At 37.1% G+C, this 23,917-nt stretch overlaps 5 protein-coding genes across 5 annotated transcripts; 3 read left to right on the forward strand and 2 right to left on the reverse strand.

Annotated features, from left to right (window-relative positions):
- Nucleotides 1-842: 842 nt before the first annotated feature.
- LOC120009619 lies at nucleotides 843-5,039 on the forward strand. The gene is made up of 7 exons (XM_038860271.1): nucleotides 843-1,230; nucleotides 1,510-1,599; nucleotides 1,739-1,819; nucleotides 1,929-2,060; nucleotides 2,754-2,972; nucleotides 4,241-4,333; nucleotides 4,601-5,039. Exons 1-7 carry the CDS (start codon nucleotides 988-990, stop codon nucleotides 4,760-4,762), a joined length of 1,020 nt encoding a protein of 339 aa, XP_038716199.1. The 5' UTR covers nucleotides 843-987; the 3' UTR covers nucleotides 4,763-5,039.
- Nucleotides 5,040-6,839: 1,800 nt separating this feature from the next.
- On the forward strand, nucleotides 6,840-9,633 carry LOC120008847 (stemmadenine O-acetyltransferase-like). Its single transcript, XM_038859203.1, has 4 exons — nucleotides 6,840-6,964; nucleotides 8,147-8,171; nucleotides 8,362-9,129; nucleotides 9,211-9,633. Exons 1-4 carry the CDS (start codon nucleotides 6,840-6,842, stop codon nucleotides 9,631-9,633), a joined length of 1,341 nt encoding a protein of 446 aa, XP_038715131.1.
- Nucleotides 9,634-13,806: 4,173 nt separating this feature from the next.
- LOC120009620 (stemmadenine O-acetyltransferase-like) lies at nucleotides 13,807-15,410 on the forward strand. Its single transcript, XM_038860273.1, has one exon. The coding sequence runs from the start codon at nucleotides 13,878-13,880 to the stop codon at nucleotides 15,240-15,242; it is 1,365 nt and encodes a 454-aa protein (XP_038716201.1). The 5' UTR covers nucleotides 13,807-13,877; the 3' UTR covers nucleotides 15,243-15,410.
- A 1,293-nt stretch (nucleotides 15,411-16,703) lies between these two features.
- LOC120009621 (stemmadenine O-acetyltransferase-like) lies at nucleotides 16,704-18,215 on the reverse strand. The gene has a single exon (XM_038860274.1). The coding sequence runs from the start codon at nucleotides 18,213-18,215 to the stop codon at nucleotides 16,857-16,859; it is 1,359 nt and encodes a 452-aa protein (XP_038716202.1). The 3' UTR covers nucleotides 16,704-16,856.
- Nucleotides 18,216-21,629: 3,414 nt separating this feature from the next.
- LOC120009622 (DNAJ protein JJJ1 homolog) lies at nucleotides 21,630-23,792 on the reverse strand. Its single transcript, XM_038860275.1, has 2 exons — nucleotides 22,482-23,792; nucleotides 21,630-22,038 (listed from the first exon to the last, which is right to left on the reverse strand). The coding sequence occupies exons 1-2, from the start codon at nucleotides 23,659-23,661 to the stop codon at nucleotides 22,016-22,018; spliced, it is 1,203 nt and encodes a 400-aa protein (XP_038716203.1). The 5' UTR covers nucleotides 23,662-23,792; the 3' UTR covers nucleotides 21,630-22,015.
- Nucleotides 23,793-23,917: the final 125 nt, after the last annotated feature.

The following is a 23,917-nucleotide window of genomic DNA, read 5'->3' on the forward strand; positions in this document are numbered from 1 at the left end:
AGTATATTGTGTTCTTTTGAGATGTCACCTTCAATCATACGTGGACTCCATTGCCGCCTCATGCTAATATCAAAAAAGTTCCAGGTTCTTTCATCTGCTGCAAATGTTTTTAACCATAAAAATGTGGAATAATTGATAATTGAAGCTTCATTCATAATACACGACAAGCTGCCTTTTGAAAATACAGAAAACCAAGATCATCCGATCCCTTTTCAATTGCTATCTGTTGAGAGATTTCTCATGTCTTTCGTCAAATGACAAATCAATGTTCATATGAAAAATCTTGTTTTACAAGCAAGGGATCGACATTATTTTGAAAGCAATAGATTATTTCGTTAAAAAAATAGCCACGCTCACTGAATCATACAAAAAAATCTGATAATCTCACAAAAAATTATCACAAATTTTAGTATTTTATCACACGTAAAATTATAGACAAATTTTTATGATAAAATATTCGTCGGCCTCTATAAACTTATGTAGTGTCAAGATTGTTGGTGTTGGGTGACTATTGAGTGGTGATGGACGGTTAAGTATTTGTCATATATCGTCAAGTGAAAAAATGTGAAGTATATAATATAATAGACTAAATTTTCTAACTTGTAACGTGTTTTTCCTTATTCAAATTAGTATGGGCTTTGTTATTGGGTATAGGAAGAGAAAGTCGTACGGATTCGTATGTGTGAGTGCAAAGCAGACAAAGGGTAAAGAAATAAAAACCGATAATTAAAAATTCTAAGTCATTAAATCATTTAGAGGATCATAGAATCTTCACAGCCGTAGGATTTTGAGGAATCCTAGGCACTGTATGTTGACACATGTTCACAACGAACACAGCTTGACTTTCTTAGGCGACAGACAAATAGACCCTCGCCATCTCTGTAATTCTCGCTATCTAAAATGGCAAAGCTTCACTAAATTGTATGAACTAGGGTTTATAGCAGGTTTTACCTTCTCTTCCGAATTTTTTCGGAAGGCCAAGGCTAGATGAATTCCCTTTCACTGAGATCCTCCTTCTTTGTGCCCAAATTTGCATCATTTCCTTCCTGTATTTGTTCTTCTTCATTTGCAATTCCTGTAACCGGTCGGTCTGCTTCTTCGATAAGCTACCCGATAAAGTGGAAGATTGAAGGAAGATTTGCATTGAGAGTTCAAGCGTACGATTCTTCCAAGGAAGACTCTTCTGACGGCAACAACAATGGTGATTCCAAGCCCTCTAATGGCACTCTGGTAAGGGATTTACTTATTTGGTTCGTATATGCGAGCTATTTCACTCTATCTTGAAGTAATGATATTTTATCGAGTTTAATTGAGTGTACATTGATTGAGCCCCCTATTTGACTATGGGTGGTGATATTGAAATGGGAAGGTGCTTAAGCTGCTTGGTTGTGCTTCGGTTACTTTAATGATAGAAATCATATAATATTTGAATAGGGAATTACAAATATGGCTTTGTTGTGAAGAAATGAAGTTTCAATGGGATTTGAATTGCGTTCTTTAAACCGACAGCCTAGGAGCAGGAGAGACATTCTGTTAGAATACGTGAACAATGTCCAGCCAGAATTTATGGAGTTGTTTGTAAAGAGAGCACCTCCACAGGTTGGTATCATCTTCATTCACCATCTATAATGTGATACTAATATAAATATAGAGATTTGCATTCAAATACCTTGTTTTCATAGCTTTCCTAGTTAATTAAATCAGAAAATGAGATATTCGAAGTGGCTACTTGTTACAGGTAGTTGAAGCAATGCGCCAAACAGTGACCAATATGATTGGAACACTACCCCCGCAGTTTTTTACTGTAACGGTCACCACTGTAAGTATGATTGAATTTGGACTTGCATATTAGAGCTGGTTTTGTCTTTTAACAGACACTCTAGTGATTCACGTATGTTTCATTGTCCAATTGGATGGATCTTTTGTAGGTTGCAGAGAATCTTGCGCTGCTCATGTATAGTGTCATGATGACTGGATATATGTTCAGGAATGCCCAGTATCGCTTCGAGTTGCAAGAAAGTCTGGAACAGGTTGCTCTACCTGAAATGCAAGATAAAAAGGTTTTCATGCTCTCTCTTCTCATGGCAGGTTCCTTAAAAAAATTGACTTTCTAAATGTTTGCTGATGCTCTCAACTGTTTGGCATAATATCGGTGCCAAAAAATGCTACAAAAGGAAAGGCACTGGGCATCTTGTCTTCAAAGCAATCCATGTTTGACCGCCCCTGGATTTTGTACGATTTGGGCCTAGGATTGCAATGGTGCAAAAATAGATGTCAGTATGTCACAAGTTCAATTCCTAGAAATAACCTCTCCACATATCAACCCTTCAGCCTCGTACGGAATTGCCATTGTTTTTACGATCGGTTGTTGAGTACTTTAAAACCAATGCATTTACATTTTACAGTGTACTATTTTGTGGCCTCAGAGGATTATTTGGTATAGTTTTCCAAAAACATCATAGCTCACTAGCTTTTTTTAGATGAAATGAATTTCATTTTCCTAAGTCAATGGAAACTGATTATTTCAGACGGTTGTGATGATTATTTGGTACTCAAGCATGCAGCTCCAATTGCATCGTGCTTAGAATTTTTTTTTCTAACCATGATTATCTCAGAAAGTTGTGTACTGTTTTCTAACATTTAGATAATTCCCAATGACTGGAAATCATTTGGAACCTTCAACTGTCTGAATCATGATATTTAATCAAAATTCATATATTGCAGCTGATAACTTGTTCCCGTCGCTGTTATAGGATGAGCTTGATTATGCACCTGCTACGCAGAAGAATGTAACTGGCGAAGTTATCAGGTGGAATAATGTTTCTGGTCCTGAGAGAATGGATGCTAAAAAGTACATTGAAATACTTGAAGCAGAAATCGAAGAATTGAATCATCAAGTTGGTAGAACATCTTCAAATGGACAAAATGAGCTATTGGACTATCTTAAGACTCTTGAGCCCCATAATTTAAAGGTAAGAGATTTTTTTGAAAATTATTTATCTTAATTGTCTTTAGTTCTGTAAAGTGATGGCGCGCTGCACTGGAATTCCCACTTGCTGATATTACTCTGGCTGGTTATGCGGAGAGGTCAATCATTATTGGATAATCCAGATCGTTATCGTAATTATTAGATATTTTATATATGATATATAATCAAGGTAGTTAAATCGTAAAATCGAATCGGAATCGGAGAAGGGGTGTAAAATCGGAATCGTAAACTCGAATCGTAAAATCGTAAGATTTTACATACCTTGTAACATTAAGAATAATTCTCAATAATGTTCCAAAAATAACATAAAATTTATTGGATATATTTCTGAACCATATTTTTGTTTTATTTTGGTCCGACAGGGTCCCTTTACACTCCTTTTACACCCAAATATGTATCTAAAACTACATTAAAATTAAAAAAAGGAAAAAAGAAATACAAACAATTGCAACAGATTTTAACGATTTTACCGATTTTAACGATTTTACTAGCGATTTTATGTGATTTTGTGCGATTTTACAACCCTTACGATTCCACTGCTATTTAACTAGGTTTCTATAGGTATGATCGTAAAATCACGATCAAAATCGCGATTTTACTACCTTGTATATAATAAACAACTTAAAGCCCACATTATAATTTCTGCTATACCAACTACAAAATCTTATTAGCCTTCCATCCTTGATAAATCCTATTGTCTTTTTTTCTCGCTCTAAAAGCCCTTTTATCTAAGCAATCCAACAAATAGTCAATCAAATAAAAGCAACTAATCCATACCATTACTAGTTATTTCAATTTCTGTTAAGTGACTTAGAGTTTACTCCAGTGAGGACGACATTGTATTAAAATGTTGAAATATTGTTGGTTGCCAAATAATTAACCCCATACTTGTTTCCGGCTCCTGTTCTACCTGTTAAGATTGGATGTGCTCTATGCTGCTACATTATCGATTTATCGTTATTATTATGCAGATTTATCTTATCTATGAATTTGTTACTATTACTTTAAGTAAAAAGAAACATCATCTGTGCACATGGCTCCCACAGTGGACGCGGGGGGGGGGGGTGGTAAGGGACTGACAAGATGTACAAAGACCTTATCCCACATAATATGTGAAGAGCCTGTTTCCAAAATTGAACTTGTTATCTCTAGGTTATACCCTAGCATCTCTACCACTGTATTACATGTTTGCATGTGATCCTCAATTTTATTGGCTCATTTTACTTCTAATTAAATTCTAACATTTTGTAGGATCTGACAAATAGTGCTGGAGAGGATGTTGTGCTTGCGATGAACACATTCATTAAGCGTCTTTTAGCTGTTTCAGATCCCGGACAAATGAAGGTTTGCTGCTTTATTTAACTCAGCTGTTCTCCATTACCACCCTGAATGCAATATCATTGGTGGTTAACAAATTTTGATGCATTGGATGGATAAAATATGCTCTGGCTTCCCCAAAATTTGTCACGGGAACAAACATTTAATCTTGGGCGAATTTAATGTATTGGGCCTTTGAGCAAGGTTCAACATTCTAGATATTTTGTCATGTTCTTTTGTGTAAACTCTTGGAGATCATCTTTTAACCTTCCAAACTCTGGTATCTGATTACAGACTAGTGTGACGGAAACGAGTGTTCAAGAACTTGGCAAGCTGATGTATTGGCTGATGATGGTTGGATACAGCGTTCGCAACATTGAAGTTCGTTTTGACATGGAAAGGGTGCTTGACACTACACCGAAGCTTGCCGAGTTACCCCCAGGAGAAAACATCTGATACTGGTATAAAACTGCGAACACTAGATGTTATGGTAAAGCTATAGCACATAATTGTCACTGCTGCACTAGCACCTGACAATTTTGGTGTTTTTATGGTTGGACGGCTGCAAGCAGTGCCTACACAAGCCAAAGATGACCGACCACTTGACAGCGCTGATTTTGCCTGCTGCAAGGATGTTGGTTTTAACTAGTTCAATAATTTATTGATGTTCTGTTCAGAAATGAGCTCTTCCATTTGAGTACACCGGTGACAGCATAAAGGTTCCATTTAAGAATCTCGTCCTTTAAGCGACATTCAACTTAGAACTTTTCGCTACCCGTAGGGCTTTCTTGTGAGGGTGTTGGAAACTCCATGCAAGTATTTTAGAAGGCAAGAAATGAAGAAATTTAATAAATTCCCCCGAAATAAAATGACTCGAGCGATGGTCTTCAAAGTTCTTTTTTCTTTTTTCTCGTTAATCGGTCTTTTTCATATGAATCGTTTTTTTTTAATCTTTATTTTCAGCTATACATCCTTGATTAATAATATTTTCGTCATTTTTGTGATACTAATCTAGATCGTCTATTTGACAACCGAAAGTATAGTCCACTCTCTCACCCCTCAATAGTAAATTCACATGGTCACATAAAATATCCACAAAACACATGAATCTGATAAATCCTGAATCGAAGCCCGGTGTAAAAATAATGTTAAGAAAGTCTAACTACTAACTTAATTATTTTAACCAATGATTTTTTATTCATAAACTCTATAACCTAAACATTAAACAATTATTTCTAATTCTAAAATTTTAATATTATATTTTTTAAAAAAAAATCATGATTTAACATGATTTTGAGAGGGAGTTATAGTTAAAAATTGGAGCAACTCCTAACTCGTAGTGTGGACAAGTGTTTTGCCAAGTCGTAAGTGGTTAGAGAAGTGTATAACAAATATGAATGACAGCTGTCTTGCCAAGTGTCAAGAGAGTGGCAAGAGTGTTAAGTGTATGATTGAAACAAAATAAAAATAAAAATGAATGACAAGTGTATGATCGAATAAAAAATAGGTTTAAGTTGTTATAATTGTCTGTATATGAGTTCCACCAAAATTATGGTACGCAATTTTCCGAAAATTGCTTTTCCTAATATTTTGCATGTTTTAAGGAAAAAAGATAAAATCTAGGTATTTCCATTCACATTCAATTATTTAAAATACCACTCGGTTTGTTTTCGTTTGTTTTTGTAATTTTAAGAAGCTCGTCATAAATCAACTACAAGATTTTTTTTTTATTATGAATGTTTTGATATGGTTTAGGAGTTCAATGATATTTTTTTTCTTCTATCCGAAACAAAAATTAAATTGAATCTAAAAAAAATGAAAACTAAGGATCGTTACACATAAACACAAAACATTCTATGTATGTATTGTGATGAATTCAATTTCAGAAGTGATAGGGATCCCAATAAAAAGCATATCAGTCATCCCAATAATGGATGTGTCATTCTCTGATTCAATCACAAAGTTTTGTGGGTTCCTACACTTACATCAATCAAGGAAGAAGCTCTACTACTGGGATAACCAAGTTTTGTGGGTCCGCTATTTACACTCGAATTTGGACTCTTTACACAATTTTTTTTAAAAAAATTAAGTTTATCAATTTATCCTTATATGAAAATACCTTAAAACCTATTAACTGTTTGCTACTTCCAAAAACTCTGTAAATTCATGGCAGCAAGAAGAAGGAGAGATAGGGACAAAACATGCTATATATGGTTGCCAAATTGACCAAGCAAACAAGCTTGTCCTGTATATTAAACCCATCTCTCTAATTTTGTTTTCGATTGGCAGTAACGCTGGCATTGGAGGTGTGCATCGGGATAGCATTGGCAACTTTGTTTCATCTTCTCTGGTCCAATCGGCTGTGCTGACTCTACCGCTGTTGAACTTCAGGCAATACCAATAGCTCTCCAACTCTGTGTCGATCGCGACTCAAATGAATCTTGTAGTTTCCTAGTGGAGTCGGACTCTTTAAACGCCATCACCTGGATCTCAAAGAAGCCTTCTATCCCTTGACGATTAGACTAGGATTTACATGCCATCTTCAATCTGCAAAATCGCGTTACCTGTCTCCTTTCAACATGTTTTGAGAAAGGCAAACAGCGTGGTTGATTCCTTGGATAAAAAGGGTGTTGACATGCCTATAATGCTTATTTCCCGGTTAGATATGTAGCCTAGTTGCGTTCGTCCTTCTCCTTAATCCGTTTCTCTTTCCTTTCTAATCAAAGTCTGCGCCTTTTATCAAAAAACATAATGGAGATGAGAGACTAACCCAAATTCTGTTGTGGGTTTGATTTGATGATCAATTATTTTATACTCAAAACATGTCCGGTTTGAATTTTTTCGGAACTACTAATCTTTCTAAAATGTGAATGAGGTTATGTAATTAATATGTAGGAAAGGTAATTTGAGAAATTTAATGTGTGTATTGAGAAAAAAAATTGGGTGTATTAAACAAGTGTGTATAAAGACTCCAAATCTGTGTGTAAATAACGGCTCCCCATTTTTAATTCAATTTTTGTTTAAGACAAAAATATTATTAGATTCGTAAATCCGATTAACACACATTCATTGTTTTATTTTTAAATTTAAGTATCTCATTATCATTACAGCAGGATCTGTCATAAAACAATAAAGTGAGACTCCCGGGCACCCCAATTCCAGAGAACAAGCACATGGAATTATTATTTTCTGCTAACCGTGTATTATTCTGAACATATGACCATATGGAAACAACAATTGAAAACAGTTTTTGTCAGGTAGTTAAAGGATCCATTAAATTGTCACGAGGACCAAGATTTTATCATTATTTTATTTACATAATAAAGTAGCACATGAACAGCCAAAAAGAAGCTGATTTTATCGCTTCAACCAAATAACAACAAAATCCCGAGGAACCACAACCCCCACACACACCCCACCACCTCAAGGTCAACAAACGTAGCCCAAGACATCATTAACTCCCATATAACACCAAGTCAAATTCACCGGTGCAATAACGGATCGTTAATTGAGATGGTGAGTATTTTTATAATTATAATTTTAGGGATGAATCATTATTCAGTCTAATGTGTGTTAATGTCATCTTATATTATCTCCCGTATTGAGTCTCGGTCCAAATGTCAACTTATCAATGGGATTGTAGGGTCTTTCATGTAGTTCGAAATTCATAAGTCAATTGTTTGATGGACAATTGAGTTGATTTCACGTTTACAAAAAAACCAACGGGGCAATGCATGATTGATCAATTTAAATTTAGTTCCCAATTCCACATTTAGCATGTGCACAGGTTCCCCAACATGTCTCTTATAGTCTTATTTTCTGTCAAACTGTGTGTCCTAGCTATGAGAGCTCCCCAGCTTTTTTTGTAAGTTTATTATATATTTGTGTTCCAAAGTGAAATCTGGGTGAAATCAAATAAGCCATAGCCAATAGAGAGCTTCGCACGAGAAGAGTAGGCATCAATGGAGGTGGAGAGAATATCCAAAGCTCTTATCAAACCCTCTTCTCCAACACCCAATCACCTAAAAAACCATAACATCTCTCTCCTGGATCAGTTTGGCCCTCCCGTATTTGCTCCTGTAGTCGTCTTCTATTCTGCCAACCAAGAATTCCGCACTGTTGTCGACTGTGCCAATGGTGTAGCTTCAAATGCCATATCCAAGAGATCGCAAGGGTTGAAACAATCTCTGTCAGAGGCATTATCTCGTTATTATATCCTCGCCGGTAAGGTTAACGATGATCTTTCTATTGATTGTAACGATGAGGGTGTTCCTTACATTGAGGCTAGAGTTAATTGTCGTTTGGATGATTATCTTAGCCAACTTGATGTATCAACGCTCCTCAAATTTCTTCCTGAAGAGGTACCAAAGCTTGTAATTTCTGGATGTGAGCTGGTTTTGGTACAGGAAACTGTGTTTGATTGTGGTGGTCTTGCGTTGGGTTTACTTCTTGCACACACCATTTTTGATGCAGCTACCATTAGTGCATTTCTTAGAACTTGGTCTGCATTTGCTCGAAGGTCCATTGAAGAAGCTTTTACCCCTAATTTCATTGCCTCATCGATCTTTCCTTCAAATAATTCATTCCCAAAAGATGCAAACAGTTCTGCTTGGGCTGCTGTGCTCCTTAAACCGGGCAAATGTGCTACTAGAAGATTTATATTTGGTGGGTCGGCCATAGCCAATCTGAAAAAGCAAGCAACAAGCTTGGCCGTGCAGAACCCTTCACGCGTAGAGGTCGTGTCTGCTCTCATCGTTAAAGGTTCCATGGCTGCATTGAAGGAGGTATCAGGAACCCAGAAGTCAATTTTGAGGACTTGTCCAGTGAACTTGCGGCGAAAGGCTACACCACCATTACCAGAAACCTGTGTGGGTAATTTACTTCTGTTTGCAGCCCCATTGTAGAAAGGAAATGAAGATCTGGCTGATTTGGTGTGCCAGATGAGGGAAGCCATATCGACAATCGATGATGATCTTCTGAACAGCCTTAAAGGAGAAGGAGGGTTGTCGAAACTTCTTGAAATTGTACAAGAGCTTCGTGAATTAGGATCCGAATCTCTTTCCAATGGAGCAGAACATATTGGGATCAATAGCTGGTGTAACTTTGGGTTCTACAATGTTGATTTTGGGTGGGGAAAGCCCTTGTGGTTTCCATTTCCTGCTTTATCAGTCAAGAATTATATATTTCTGATGGATACGAGACAAGGCGATGGAGTTGAAGCGTGGGTGTCGCTGGATGAAGAAGTCATGGCGGTCCTTGAACAAGACAAGGAGCTCCTCTCTCTAGCCTCCATGGATCCTAATCCTGCAGTGCTAGCCAAACCTTGACCTTTGATCAATGCCTTCCCTTTGTCGTTGTTTCTAATTTCTTTTTCCAGTTCTCCTTTAGATACTCTGTTCAATGCCTTGTGTTGTTGCCTGTTAAGAGACATTTTAGTTCTCAAGTGTTTGTATTTACTTAAGAAATGCATTTCACAATCCAATATTGGTCTTTTATATAGATAAAATCAATGACCATATCAGGAAAGTTGCATAGGAGAAACAGAAACAGAATTTGCACAGCTTGATGAGCCTAATAAACAAAATATACCAAGAACTCAAGGTGATTTTGGCAAAGAGCCTACGTAGATGCGAGAAGTTCTAACGGTCAAGTAAGTGGAATTGCTAAGGCTAAGGTGATTTTACATCTTTTCATGACATAAATAACGTCCTTTTTACATCTTTTCATGTTTATGTTTGTTTTGGACTTCTAGAATAATATATATGTCCATAATTTTCTCATCCATAAATTTACATATTCTATGTGACATTCTACATAGACATGCCACATAAATTAATACAAAAATAAACTAACTTTAGTAAAGAAGTCATAACATGTATGTTTCTCTCTCCTCTAATAATTTTCATCTATCTTTCTTCTCTCCTTCATTCTCTCTCCTTCTTCTCGATTCTCTCTCCTCTAAAATCTCTCATTTTCTTCTCTCTCCTTCTTCCTGATTCTCTCTCCTCTAAAATTTCAAACTCAATGCCGCTTGTCATTCGTAGTAAACATAATCCCCTTATCATTCCGCCTACTTCAGACACTTATAATCAATGACTCAGATTCAAACGAAGTTGGCTTTGTTTTGTCTATTTACATAAGAAAAAAAACAACGTAGAATTGAGAGCCATTAATATTTGAGTAGGCCCACTCAAAAACACATAACATAGGCCTATCATGGATGTATTAAAGGATGTAGATATATCCAGGTAAAGGGTCTGTGGATAAACCCTTTATGGATGTATTATGGGAGTTAAAGTTATTAGATCTACATCTTCAAGGTGGGGTCCATGGGGATCATGAACAAATACGGTTCTATACGACTAACGTTGAGACTTACTATGTCTAAATCTTATGGGTGAATTCATAAAGCATGATGTTTTTGAGTGGTCCAAGGCGATAATCAAAATTTCTTAAACTTGCTTATTACATTGACAGTGTAATTAATTACATTCAAAGTGTAATAAGACCCTGTCAAGCTTATTAAGTCATTAATGTCAAGTTTAATAGTGTCTTATTACATTGACAGAGTAACATTTACATATAAAGTGTAATAAGCCTCTGTCAAACTAAATAAGTCAACACTCTCAAGTTTACTCACCAGTGGCTTATTACATTGACAGTGTAACTAATTATATTGACAGTGTAATAAGAACTAACCAAGTTTAATAAGCCACTACTATATGTTTAATAAGCACCTACTAAATTTAAATGGGTCTAACTTATTATTTACATTACATTAATAACTAGTTATGAAGTAACAAGATATTGAGGTCACAAGTTGTTTTGCAGATGAGTTACAGAACCTAATTACATTGTCCTACACACTAATTAAAATTACGCACTGACAATGTAGTTAACTCTGTACATACCCATGATTTGAACTAACAACTCTCCCCTAAATCATAGAAGAAATAAGCCCAAAACCCATAATATACCCACAATATAGCCATTGACAACCCTCAGATTAGCACTAACAAGCCAGATTACCATAAGCAAATCCATAGTTACAATGTCCCATTTGTAGCCTCTGATGACAAAGCCCTTGTGGTAGCATGAATTCACAGACCGTAGACACTCTCAACGAAAATCATCAAGAGATAATCCAAGTGAATGGCATGTCGATTTTCTAGGCTGATCACCAAAGGCAAAATCTGTACCTCTACGAATCTGACTAGAGAAGAAATAGTTATATTTAATTGCAAAGGACAAATGGACTAGCTAAGGTTCATCAAAACCAGATTTTTACAGCTTGCATATGTCAAGAAGATTTTTATTCGCGAACCATGGATTTTTGGTCTGCGCGGTGGATTTCGAGCTTCGTCAAGAAGATTTGGGAGGTGAGGGTTCCTGAAATTCGACATTATGTCTGTTGCGCCTAGTTACAAGTGAAATTAGGTTTTGTTTCTCTTTTTTTGAAATTGTCATGTCAACTTGCATATGTGGCATGGCATATCAGTTATGTAAATTTATGAATGTATTATTTATGGACGTGTTGTGTTTCGTTTGGATTTTTATTTTGAGCTTTTAGTCTTCGTGATTTGACTATTCTTTTTTGGGCTTTTAATCTTTATGTTTGAGCTTATTTTGTGTTGGACTTATTCCTTTTGCTTTTGAATGTCATTGAATACAAAGGGGAGAAAAAATCCTATGAAAACTCTTCACTTCATCTATTCCAAACTCTTGGCATTCCATTGGAATCAACAAGGTTTGAGATTATCTTCTGCATCAGTTGGTATTAGAGTGAGGCCTAGGTGTGACGTATGTAGGGGGTCACACGAGAACATGTGTCTTTGAGAAGGGGAGAATGATGTGGTCATTCCTAAATCTCTCATCGTCTAGATAGGTCCTTACGAAGTACTTTATATAGACAAACCCATATTCCTTAACTAGCATGAGGCATTTTAACATCGTACAGGTTGAAACCTAAAGCAAATAATATTGTGTTAGTGGGTTGTGCGTCTGCCTCACGTGACTTACCAATGGCATATGGGTGCTAAGCTGTATAGGGCTTTGGGCCTACACCTATCCCTTGAGGTCATGGACCTGTTGGAGAAGTTGAGAATGCCACGGGCCTATATTGGGCCGTTGGTCTCCCAAGCTGTGGGTTTATTGGACTCTTGAAGAGGGCATGCGCCTGTTGAGTGACTGCTTGGACAATGGGCTTTTGTTGAGTCGTCGATCTCGCAGATCGTGGATCCGTTGGGCTCTAGAGGAGGCTTTGGACCTGTAGAGTGACGGCTTAGGCCGTAGATCTATGTTGAAAAGAAGGTTGTTTATCGGTTGACCTATGGGTTAGTTACTTCCACAGTTAAAAAACTGGCTCACTATGAGATAAACTTCCTCACAGAATGAGCTTTCAATACGATCTTTTATGATAAGGCTACAAAAAAAGAGCAACAAAAAGCTCAATAATAGCTGGTCCTACCCTGCAGCATTAACTGCTCTCCCAGTCCACATTTTTTTGTTCGCGCACATGCATCACATCATTGAAAAGACCACCTCAAGAGCTTTGTGGAGGGCCAGCACACCGACGGCCCATGCCAACAGTCTCAACTACATTTTTAAGGAGTAGTAGTGCGGAGAATCAGGAGTGACTCATATGATACATATATGTGATATTTCATAGAGATTTCAAATTCGGACCTCCTCCATCCCCGTATTAAAAAAAAAAAAAAAAAGCAGTGCCTTACCTCGCTAGCATGACCCTCAAACTCAGTTTCCTCCAAGTTAAATTTCTCTTTGCTTAATTCACTGCTTGAAGGTATTGGAACATCCAATCTTGAAGAATACAACCTTCATTCAACAGTCCTCTTCATAAAAACATTCCCATTGGGTTCCATGTCCACATGTGATCCTCAATTTTATTAGCTTATTTTACTTCTAATTAAATTCTAACATTTTGTAGGATTTGACAAGTAGTGCTGGAGAGGATGTTGTGCTTGCGATGAACACATTCTTAAGCGCCTTTTAACTGTTTGAGACCCCAGACAAATGAAGGTTTGCTGCTTTATTTAACTCAGCTGTTCTCCATTACCACCCTGAATGCAATAATATCATTGGTGGTTAACAAATTTTAATGCATTGGATGGATAAAATATGCTCTGGTTTTTCCAAAATTTGTAAGGATAGGGGGCTCTGAGTCCTTGTTAACTCTAATTTTCTCTCCAAAAATATGTTAAATCACGAATTAAATTGTGTTATTGAATATTTTAGTACTCATAATGTTATAATATAATTGATTTTTTTTAAAAAGAAAAAAATTCTAAATCTTATACACCATCGACAAAATTGTCTACCAGAAGCCTAAATTTAGGCCTCCAATTCCACAATTAGTATGTGCGCATGTTTATCAACATGTTTATCTTATTTACTTAAAATAAGAGTCAAAAGGTGTGTCCTAGCTAACGAGAGCCCGCCAATTCTTTTGTTTTATTTGTTTTGTAATGCATTTAAGTTCCAAAGTGAGATCTGGAACCAATCAAATAGGCGATAGCCGATAGGGAGTTGATCAAGAGAAGAGTGGCCATTAATGGAGGTGGAGAGAATATCCAAAGCTCTTATCAAACCCTCTTCTCCAACACCCAATCACCTCAAAAACCATAAAATCTCATTCCTGGATCAGTTTGGCCCTCCCGGATTTGCTCCTGTAGTCGTCTTCTATTCTGCCAACCAAGAATTCAGTACTATTGTCGACTGTGCCAATGGTGTAGCTTCAAATGCCATATCCAAGAGATCGCAAGCGTTGAAACAATCTCTGTCAGAGGCATTAGCTCGTTATTATATCCTCGCTGGTAAAGTTAATGATGATCTTTCTATTGATTGTAACGATGAGGGTGTTCCTTACATTGAGGCCAGAGCGAATTGTCGTCTAGATGATTATCTCAGCCAAATTGATGTATCAACGCTCCTCAAATTTCTTCCTGAAGGGGTTCCAAAGCTTGTAATTCCAGGGTGTGAGCTTGTTTTGGTACAGGAAACTGTGTTTGATTGTGGTGGTATTGCGTTGGGATTTCTTCTTTCGCACACCATTTTTGATGCAGCTACCATTAGTACATTTCTTAGAACTTGGTCTGCATTGGCTCGAAGGTCGATTGAAGAAGCTTTTACCCCTAATTTCATTGCATCCTCTATCTTTCCTTCAAATAATTCATTCCCAGAAGATGCAAACGGTTTTGCTTTGGTAGGTATGCTCTTTAAAACGGGCAAGTTTGCTACTAGAAGATTTATATTTGATGGGTCGGCCATAGCCAATCTTAAAAAGCAAGCAACAAGCTCGGCTGTGCAGAACCCTTCACGTGTAGAGGTCGTGTCTTCTCTCATCATTAAACGATGCATGGATGCATTGAAGGACATATCAGGAACCCAGAAATCAATTTTGAGGACTTATCCAGTGAACTTGCGGCGAAAGGCTACACCACCATTACCAGAAACCTGTGTGGGTAATTTACTTCTGTTGGCGACCTCATTGTCGAAAGGAGAAGAAGAGCTGGATGATTTGGTATGCCAGATGAGGGAAGCCACATCGACAATCGATGATGATCTTCTGAACAGCCTTCAAGGAGATGGAGGATTGTCGAAATTTCTTGATTTGATACAAGAGCTTCGTGAATTATTTTCCGAATCTATCTCCAGTGGAGCAGAACATATTGGGATCAACAGCTGGTGCAACTTTGGTTTCTACAATGTTGATTTTGGGTGGGGAAAGCCCTTGTGGTTTCCAGTTTCTGGTTTATCAGTCAAGAATTATATATTTCTGATGGATACAAGACACGGAAATGGAGTTGAAGCGTGGGTGTCGCTGGATGAAGAAGTCATGGCAGTCCTTGAACAAGACAAGGAGCTCCTCTCTCTAGCCTCCATGGATCCTAATCCTGCTGTAATAGCCAAACCTTGACCATTGATCAATGCCTTCCCTTTGTTGTTGTTTCTAATTTCTTTTTCCAGTTCTCCTTTAGATACTCTGTTCAATGCCTTGTGTTGTTGCCTGTTAAGAGACATTTTAGTTCTCAAGTGTTTGTATTTACTTAAGAAATGCATTTCACAATCCAATATTGGTCTTTTATATCGATAAATCAATGACCATATCAGGAAAAGTTGCAGAGAAGAAACAGAGTTTGCACAGCTTGATGAGCCTAGTAAGCAAAATATACCAAAAATTCATGGTGATTTTGGCAAAGAGCCCATGTTCATCAGAATATGTTCATCGATCTCATCATGAACAGAAGGCATGCAGAGGCATTGTTTCTATAAATAGAAAGCCATCAGTACCCCTTTTTTTCTTCTCCACTCCATCATGTCAATTACTCTGTTGTCCTGCTGCTTCACCATCAGTGCCAGTGCCAGTTTCCTCACACTCTTGTTGTACTCCTTCCTCGATTTCGACTCCATCTTCTCATCATCAAACCCCAATTTCATGACCGTACTGAACCCTAGCCAATGGTCATAAAACCTCCTAACTTGCCCAATCGGACTATCCATGCACCCTATCGCTGGAGGGACCGCAACCGAATCCCCCAACCAGAAAATTCCGCCTCTATATCGCATATCCTGTTGAATTGATCGGAGTAGAAACCCGTGCAACAATCGCCGTAACCCGAAAAGTCGGCCTTGGACATGGAGGAGATAGTTGCCTGCTAGCGCTCGAAGATGTAAAGAGGCGCTTATTCGGGTCCTTAGGGAACCTGCCTCATGGGCCACTCGTGGAATTGGGCCTTAGATGATGCCCCCTTATCCAGTCCAGGTTCAGAATCTCATTTCACATTTGCAGACATATTTTATAGTAGCCTTTTTGAAAATTTTTAAGTTAATTATAAATTTTGGAGATGAAGAATTTTGACAAAAATTTAATTAAATAATCCTCCCAAATCCATTCAAATCCCTTCCTTTAATTTTTTTATAAACTATAATTAAAAAGAAAGTACATTTTCTTTCTCTTCTCTTTTCTTACTCTAAATCTCTCAATCCAAATACGCTCTAAAAGTGATAAAAACCATGAGATCCTTAGGCCATTTAAAATTGTGTCTACATCAATGGAATTACAAATTTCACCCATAGCTATCACTCACACAATACAACAATTGTATAACTTCAATTTGTGGATATGCCTCACAAATTACTTCACTCTTCTATGTTTTCATGCAATAAATTTTCTTACATGCATGTGGACCCATGAGGCACGCAAATGAAATAAATTGATACTTTGTCTTTCTTGGTGACTAATTAGATAGAGAGACTTTGTTCTTTGTGTGGAAAGTTGAGACATTAGTGTATCATTATCCCTTGTGGAATATCTATGAAATTTGTTTTCATCTTCAATTGGAGTACTGAAGACCAACACATGTAAGGACACAGATACTCATCTTGATTTTTTTTATCTCTTCGATCTCTTAAATACCAACTAACAGACTTGAGCATGAACAACACTACCAGGAACCGAAAGGAAATACATAGTTGTAGTAGAAAGACAAAACATCAAACACAAAACACAAACAAACGAAAGGAATTGAGATCAAAGGTTTGATACCAGGGAAATGGGTTTTCCTAGATCTAATGGAGTTGGGTCGATGGATGCAAAAGAGAGAAGCTCTTGATCTTGCTCAACCACTGCCATTACTTCTTTATCCAATGAAACCCAAGCTTCAATTCCATTTCCATGTCTTGTATCCATCAGAAATATATAATTCTTGAACATGGAACCCATGAATGGAATCCACAAAGGCTTCCCCCATCCATAATCAACATCGTAGAAGCCAAAGTTACACCAGCTATTAAGCCCAATATGCTCTGTTCCAGAGGCAGACAATGATTCGCGAAGCTCTGTTATAATCTCGAGAAACTTCGTCAACCCTCCTTCACCTTGAAAGCTCTTTAAGAGATCCCCATTGATTTTTGATCTCGCTTCCCTTATCTTCCGCACCAAACTATCCAACTCTTCCTCCCCTTCTGATAATACAGTCGCGAAAAACAGTAAATTTCCCAGACAATTTTCAGGTAATGGAGGCGTCATCCTTCTTCGCAAGTTCACTGGGAAATTCATCAAAGTTGGCCTATGGACTTGATGTTTTACCTTCATGGCAGCAGCCATGAAGGATTTAAAGATGAGCGCGGAAACCACCTCTGCCCGCGTTGGGTTTTGCATGCCTGCGCTCGTTGCTTTGGCCTTAAGATTCACCATGACCGATCCATCGAAGAGAAACCTTCTTGCAGCAGAATTGCCTACTGTAAACAAAATAGACGCCAAAGAAGAACTATTTGCGTCTTGTGGAAATGATTCATTTGGGGGAAACAGAGATGAAGCAATGAAGTTAGGAAAAACAGCTTGGTCGCTCGAGCGCCGAGCAAGAGCACTCCAAGTTTTAAGAAATGAACTTAAAGTGGCTGCATCGCAAATACTGTGCCACATGATAAAGCCTAAGGCAATGCCGCCACAAGCGAACACATTCTCCTTCACAATAACAACACGAGTCCCTGGAGTCGCCAATTTAAAAGACTCATCTGGAGCTAATTTGTCGAGCGATAATACATCAAGTTGGCCAAGATAGTATTTTAAAGAACAATTAATTCTCGTCTCAATGTAAAGAGCTCCTTCGTCGTCACAATCAATGGAAAGACTATCCCTAACTTTTCCTGCGGCGGGATAATAACGAGCTAATGTTTCAGACAGAGATTGCTTTAAGATTAGCGATCTCTTGGAGATGGAATTGGCTTGGAAGGTGTGGTGGTTTGCAGAATAAAAGAGGAGTATGGGGGCATACCCGGATGGGCCGAATTGATCAACGAGAGAGATCTTGTGGGTTTTCAGGTGATGTGGGGTTGGAGAAGCAGGCTTAATGGACTCTTTGGAAATTATCTCAATCTCCATTGTCATTCTCGGAGCTTTTTTGCTTAATCTGCTCAGTTTTTGCATTATATATAGTGGCACGGCGACTCGATGCTTTTTTAAAACTAATTAGAAAATAAAAACAAAATATAACGAGAAATGATAAAAATCCCAACAATTGGTATATCTGTTATCTCATTCGTTGATTTGGAGCAGATAATATAAATGAATTTATGAGTCCCACATGATATGACGCACATTAAATCCCGTGCATATAATTTAACAGATAATTGAGATGTCAGCTATCATTTTGTAATTTGGATAAAATGTTCATTAATCATAGAAATACACGTAAAACATTCAGTTTCTATTTTACCCATCGGAAACTTCCAATCTATTTTTTTTTTGGGTGCTGTTTTAACTAAATTTGACCCATGAAGCCGTGGTGTAGTAAAAAAAAAATGTTTATAGTTTTATGTCTGGATCCTTAAAATTACGAAAACAAACCGAGTGGTATTTTATGTCCTCTTTAAACAATCGGATGTGAACAGAATAGAAATTCTCCTATGAGGTACTAAAGTGAGGTTCTAAAATGAGGTTTTAATTTTTAGAGTTTAAAATGCTTTTGCTAAAATTTAGAAAAAATATATTTGTATTTTAGACGGTATTCAAATTCAACATGAAAAGTGAATTATAATTCTGAATCATTGGATATAAAATAAAAGACATTTCATACACTTTTCAGGTTGCATTTTATTTTTGTTTTGAATAAAAAATATATCGTTGGATTCATAAGACCGATCAAAATACAAATATATTTTTTCAAATTTTTAAAAAATATTTTGAACCATAAAAATGAATTCCAAAAATTAGAACTTCATTTTAGGACATCACTTTATGAGTTACAAGGATACCTAGATTTTATCTTTTTTCCCTTAGAACATTCAAAAACATTTGTCTTTTCTCCTTAAAACATGCAAAAATTTTTGTTCTAAAGAGAATCAAAACAAAATAGTGGCATGCACAACACGATAATCTTGATTGTACCTATATGGAAAGTTTATCTTTTTTCCTTAAAAGATGCAAAATTTTCGGAAAATTGCGTACCATAATTTTTGTGGAAGTTATATACAAGCAACTGTGACAACTTAAGCCTATGTTTTTGTTCGACCATACACTTGTCATTCATTTTTTTTGTGTCAATTATACACTTGTCTACACTCTTGCTACTTGGCAAGACAGCTATCATTCATATTGGTTTTAATTATACACTTGTCTAGCCACTTGCTACTCGGCAAGATACCTGCCCAGACTACTACAAGATAGGAGGTGCTACAATTTTAGTTATAATTTTTTCAAAAATCATGTTAAATCATAATTTTTTTAAAAAAAATATAATATTAAAGTTTAGGAGTTAGAAATAACTGTTTAAGATTTATATTCTAGGGTTTATGAATAAAAAGTGGTTGGTTCGGATTATTAAGTTAGTTATTTGAACCTTTTAACGCATGTGCATGGGAAGTTGCAGGTTCTAATTATAACATTCACTTTGGTGCTATTTTGAGTTATTTTCGCATTAGGCTTCGACTCAGGACTTATCATACTCATGTGGTTTGTGAATATTACATGTGGCCCGTGAATTTACTATTGAAATGGAGTCCAGTGGGTTCCCTCGTCACTCAAAAAAAAAGTTTAGGATTTTTTTTTTTGGATTTACTATATTTTAATATTATAAATATCAAAATATTCAATAACACATTTTAATTTATGATTTAATGTATTTCTGAGGGAGAATTGTAATTAAAATTGGAGCACATTAGTGGAGCCCCTATCCCCCAAACTACTCAGCAAGAAACTTGTCGTTGATTGAGATGGTGAACTTGACCTGTTATTTAAAATTGTGCAACTTCCAAAATTTAAAATGATAACACATTTGTGATTCGAAGATATAACCACTGATCCACACATGTTTCATGAGTTCAAAGATGCAAAACTAAACTTATATCTCGATTAACATCAAAGACACGTTTCAATACTGATATGCCAATTATATTCATATAATTGTGCATCATTTTACATGAAATCTTGCATTGTTTTAGAGTTGTCTTGGATTAATTCTGCCTAAAGAGTGTTTAATTTTGTAATTCAGGTGTAAGGGCAATCATGGAAGAAAATGAGCAAATTGGAGAGAAAGAACCAGGAAGAAGGGACACTGAAGAAATCCGATCGATCGGAATTGTGCCCGATCGATCGGACCCTGCTGAATCAGAAATGAGTCAGAGAGAAAATCCGATCGATCGGGCATTCTTCCGATCGATCGGCCAGAGTAGCCTCGTGATTTTTGGGGCCTTTAATTGTCCGAAATTAACCTAAAGTCAAAAAAGACCAACTCAAAACGACAGAGAAGTGTGAGATAAACGACTCTGGGGTCGTGGGGAGTATAAGAGGAGAAGTTTTTAGGTTTTGAGGGGTCGGCACTTTGAAGGGAGTTCTCTCAAGCTTGGAGGCAGCTTTGGACAGCAGCCTTGGGAGTTCAAGCAGGAATTTCAGGGGTTTCCTTTAATTTCTTCTCATTTCTTGTATTAAATGACTGCTAGTGTGGATTTCAAGTTGTATTTCGTGATTGTGAGGAACTAATCCTCTCACTAGGGGTCCTAATGGAACCCCTCTTTGAATGTTGAATGAACTTGGTTATTAGTCTTTAATCTCTCTTATTGTTGTTGATTTTCTATGGATACACTTATTGCTTTCAAATGCTTGATCACCATTTGAATGATTTTTAGCTTGGGTTGAGACCGAAAGGATAGGCCTAAGGTTGCAAGAATCCACAGAAAACATAAGTTGAATGAACCATAGAAATATAGGTTTATGACTTATGCAATTGTTAAGTGATTTCCATTGTTCTTAATGGGTTTACAATATACTAATCCGAGTGTTAGGAATAACACGGATTTATATTGAAAACACATTCGATGTATCTAGGAATAGAACATTGAATAGAGTGGGAAATTGATTGTTAACAACTAAATTGAGAATTGGGAATCAATGAATCAATGGAATTCAATTGGATGAGAGGTGGTGAAATTAAGAACCCTAGTGTTTAATTTTCTTGGGAACTAAATTGTTACTTGTGGTTGGTTAATTGTTCAGATTGTTACTTACTTAGTCGTCTTTTAATTACTTATTAGCATTACATAAACTATAATCAACATTTCACATTGCCAATTAGTGTACTAATTATTTGAATTGACTTTGAATTTGAATTTGCCAAAATATCTTCGTGGGAACGATACTCTACTCATTCTTTATTATTTGTGCGATTTGTCCGCTTGCGAATAATTTTACAACAAATACTCAAACCAAAAAAGATATTCATCCCAAAAATTAATATCCCAGTGATCTCAGTTGTTGAGGTGTATGGATCAAAATTAAAATGCATGATATGAGCTCCACACACATTTTAAATATTATCTATACACCTCGACAATAGGGATTATTAGGATCAAGCATTTCTCTACCCAAGGTTCCGAACCAACCCCTAGACTTTAACATGTAAAGATAGTTGACTATCAATCACCAATAAAAGAAAAATCTTTAAATGCACAAACCAGCCCTGAACACACTCCATCTTACTCTTTATCTTTGTATCAACAGTATTCAACTGTACGTCTTCCCATACTCACAAATTTTTTGAAAATTTCCATCATTAATTTCTTCTGAAAATGGAACCAACCATACCAAACAAAGTGTCGGCCGGTGTGAGGCTCGGAAGATCTACTCACGACTACAAGTTACATTATTCATGGTGAGGCATATGTCCTGAATGTAGTCCCAAGAACCAGGACAGATCAGAGTAGAGTATCCAATTTCACTAAAACATATGAAAACAGAACAGTATAAGTAGTTAGCTACTCAAAAGACTTCTATCAAAAAGTACTCTCTTTTATCAAACCGAACAGTATAAAGATTAATGTTGTCAAGTTCATCATCTCAACCAATGACATATTGTTTGTTGAGTTTGTGATACTTAAGATAAGATCATAGAAACTTGGACAGAATCAATGCAAGTTTAAAAAACAAAAAATCTCTGTTATAACAAGCAAATGCATGAGAAGAACAATTAATATGGTATTTAATCATTGAACATTATCCTGCTACTTTTAATAGTGACATATGACCCATCCTTGGCAGAACAATCTCATCTTATCTTTTATCCCAACCAAAGGTTGATTCATTCACACATTCACTTAATTTCTTAATCTGCATACCCATCACTTAAAGAAAACCAAAATTTCTAAGAAGCAAGAAACTCACATGACATGCTCCTCCATTTGTCACTTGTCATTTTCTTAACAAATTGTTGGCCTAGTTCTCCCACACCATCTTCTAATTCAGCATCATCATCTTCCCCAAAAGACAATATTCCCAATGTTCCTGTAACCCTAATCCTATGCTCCTTGGACTTCTTATGATAGTTCCATTGCTTCTTACTCTTGAAACTCCTCTCACACACTATACACAACAACTTACCACTCCCCTCATCATCATCACCACCCATCTCTTCTTCATTCTCTTCAATTCTACTACTCTTTTTTGCCTCCTCCATTTTCTTTAGTCTCTCCATCTTTTTCTCTACCATTCTCTCCCTAAATTTCCTCAACTCCTGCTTCTTCTTTGTACCCATCTCGCTCTCTTTTTCACTTATCTCCATCTTCTCCACCAATTGCTTTATCTCCTCCTCCTTTTTCTTCCTCTCCTTCTCCTTCTTCTCCATCTCCAATTTCTCCCTCAATTGCCTTGTCTCCTCTTTCCTCCTCTCCCTCTCGCTCACTTTTCTCTCAATCTCGTCAATTACTCTTTTGTCCTTGTACTTCACCATTCGCGCCAATCTCCTCACACTCTCATTGTACCTCTGTTTCTCCTTCTTTTTGGTTCGCCCAAATTCAATGACCGTACAGAATCGGAACCAGTAGTCGTAGAACTCCATAACTTGCTCATACCGAGTACCGAGATTCCCTATATCCGGAGGCTCCAGCACCTCCAACGCCGGGTCACAATCAGGCCCGAACTTCTCCACAAAATCCAGCTCTGTCTGGTAAATTTTGTTAAACACACCTGCGTAAACCCTGTAGAAGCCCCTCCCGGTGTGGCCGTAACCGGTAAAGACGGAGTCTAATGGAAAGGAAAAGAAGTCGGGGACTTCGAATCCGGGCTCATTGGCGCCGTATTCGACGGTCTGTCCAGTGAAAGGATCTCCGTAACCGCCTCCCGAGTTGTAGACCGCGCGGGAGTTGTCGTTGGAGAGGATCTCGTAAGCTCGTATCAGTTTTTGAAATTGGGCAGTGGCTTCCTCCGACTCCACCCCGGAATTCACCGATTTGTCCGGGTGGAGCTGCAAGGCAAGTTTCTTGTAGGCTGAGCGGATTTCCTCCGCCGTACTGTCGATCGGAATGCCGAGGACGTGGTAGGGGCATCTGTCTTCCTCTAACGCCATTGTGATTCGTAAGAGGGAGGAATAAACCCTAAATTGAGTGGAATTTATGACTGAATTGAGAATATTTATAGTAGACACTGTTGAGGATTCCTAATTCTTCCATACAATTTAACAAAAACAAGGATTTCTAATTCTTGTGACACAAGCAACCACCTTTTTGTTAACCTTCAGAAATCGGAAATTAAACTCGAATCAAATGCATAAACACCGAAACCTTGGACTTGAATGGGCTGATGGGCTTATAGAGGTTTACTCC

Source organism: Tripterygium wilfordii, chromosome 11, assembly GCF_013401445.1.
Source record: "Tripterygium wilfordii isolate XIE 37 chromosome 11, ASM1340144v1, whole genome shotgun sequence".
NCBI classification, from domain to species: domain Eukaryota; kingdom Viridiplantae; phylum Streptophyta; class Magnoliopsida; order Celastrales; family Celastraceae; genus Tripterygium; species Tripterygium wilfordii.

Excerpts from the sequence above, each read along its gene's own strand:
- LOC120009619 (XM_038860271.1), top strand. The coding sequence starts at position 988 with ATGAATTCCCTTTCACTGAGATCCTCCTTCTTTGTGCCCAAATTTGCA. Across the intron at positions 1,231-1,509 it reads AGCCCTCTAATGGCACTCTG|CCTAGGAGCAGGAGAGACAT; the intron begins GTAAGGGATTTA and ends TTAAACCGACAG. Across the intron at positions 2,973-4,240 it reads TTGAGCCCCATAATTTAAAG|GATCTGACAAATAGTGCTGG; the intron begins GTAAGAGATTTT and ends AACATTTTGTAG.
- LOC120008847 (XM_038859203.1), top strand. The coding sequence starts at position 6,840 with ATGCCATCTTCAATCTGCAAAATCGCGTTACCTGTCTCCTTTCAACAT. Across the intron at positions 8,172-8,361 it reads AGAGCTCCCCAGCTTTTTTT|TTTGGCCCTCCCGTATTTGC; the intron begins GTAAGTTTATTA and ends CTCCTGGATCAG. Across the intron at positions 9,130-9,210 it reads CAATTTTGAGGACTTGTCCA|AAAGGAAATGAAGATCTGGC; the intron begins GTGAACTTGCGG and ends GCCCCATTGTAG.
- LOC120009620 (XM_038860273.1), top strand. The coding sequence starts at position 13,878 with ATGGAGGTGGAGAGAATATCCAAAGCTCTTATCAAACCCTCTTCTCCA.
- LOC120009621 (XM_038860274.1), bottom strand. The coding sequence starts at position 18,215 with ATGACAATGGAGATTGAGATAATTTCCAAAGAGTCCATTAAGCCTGCT.
- LOC120009622 (XM_038860275.1), bottom strand. The coding sequence starts at position 23,661 with ATGGCGTTAGAGGAAGACAGATGCCCCTACCACGTCCTCGGCATTCCG. Across the intron at positions 22,039-22,481 it reads CAAATGGAGGAGCATGTCAT|TGAAATTGGATACTCTACTC; the intron begins GTGAGTTTCTTG and ends CATATGTTTTAG.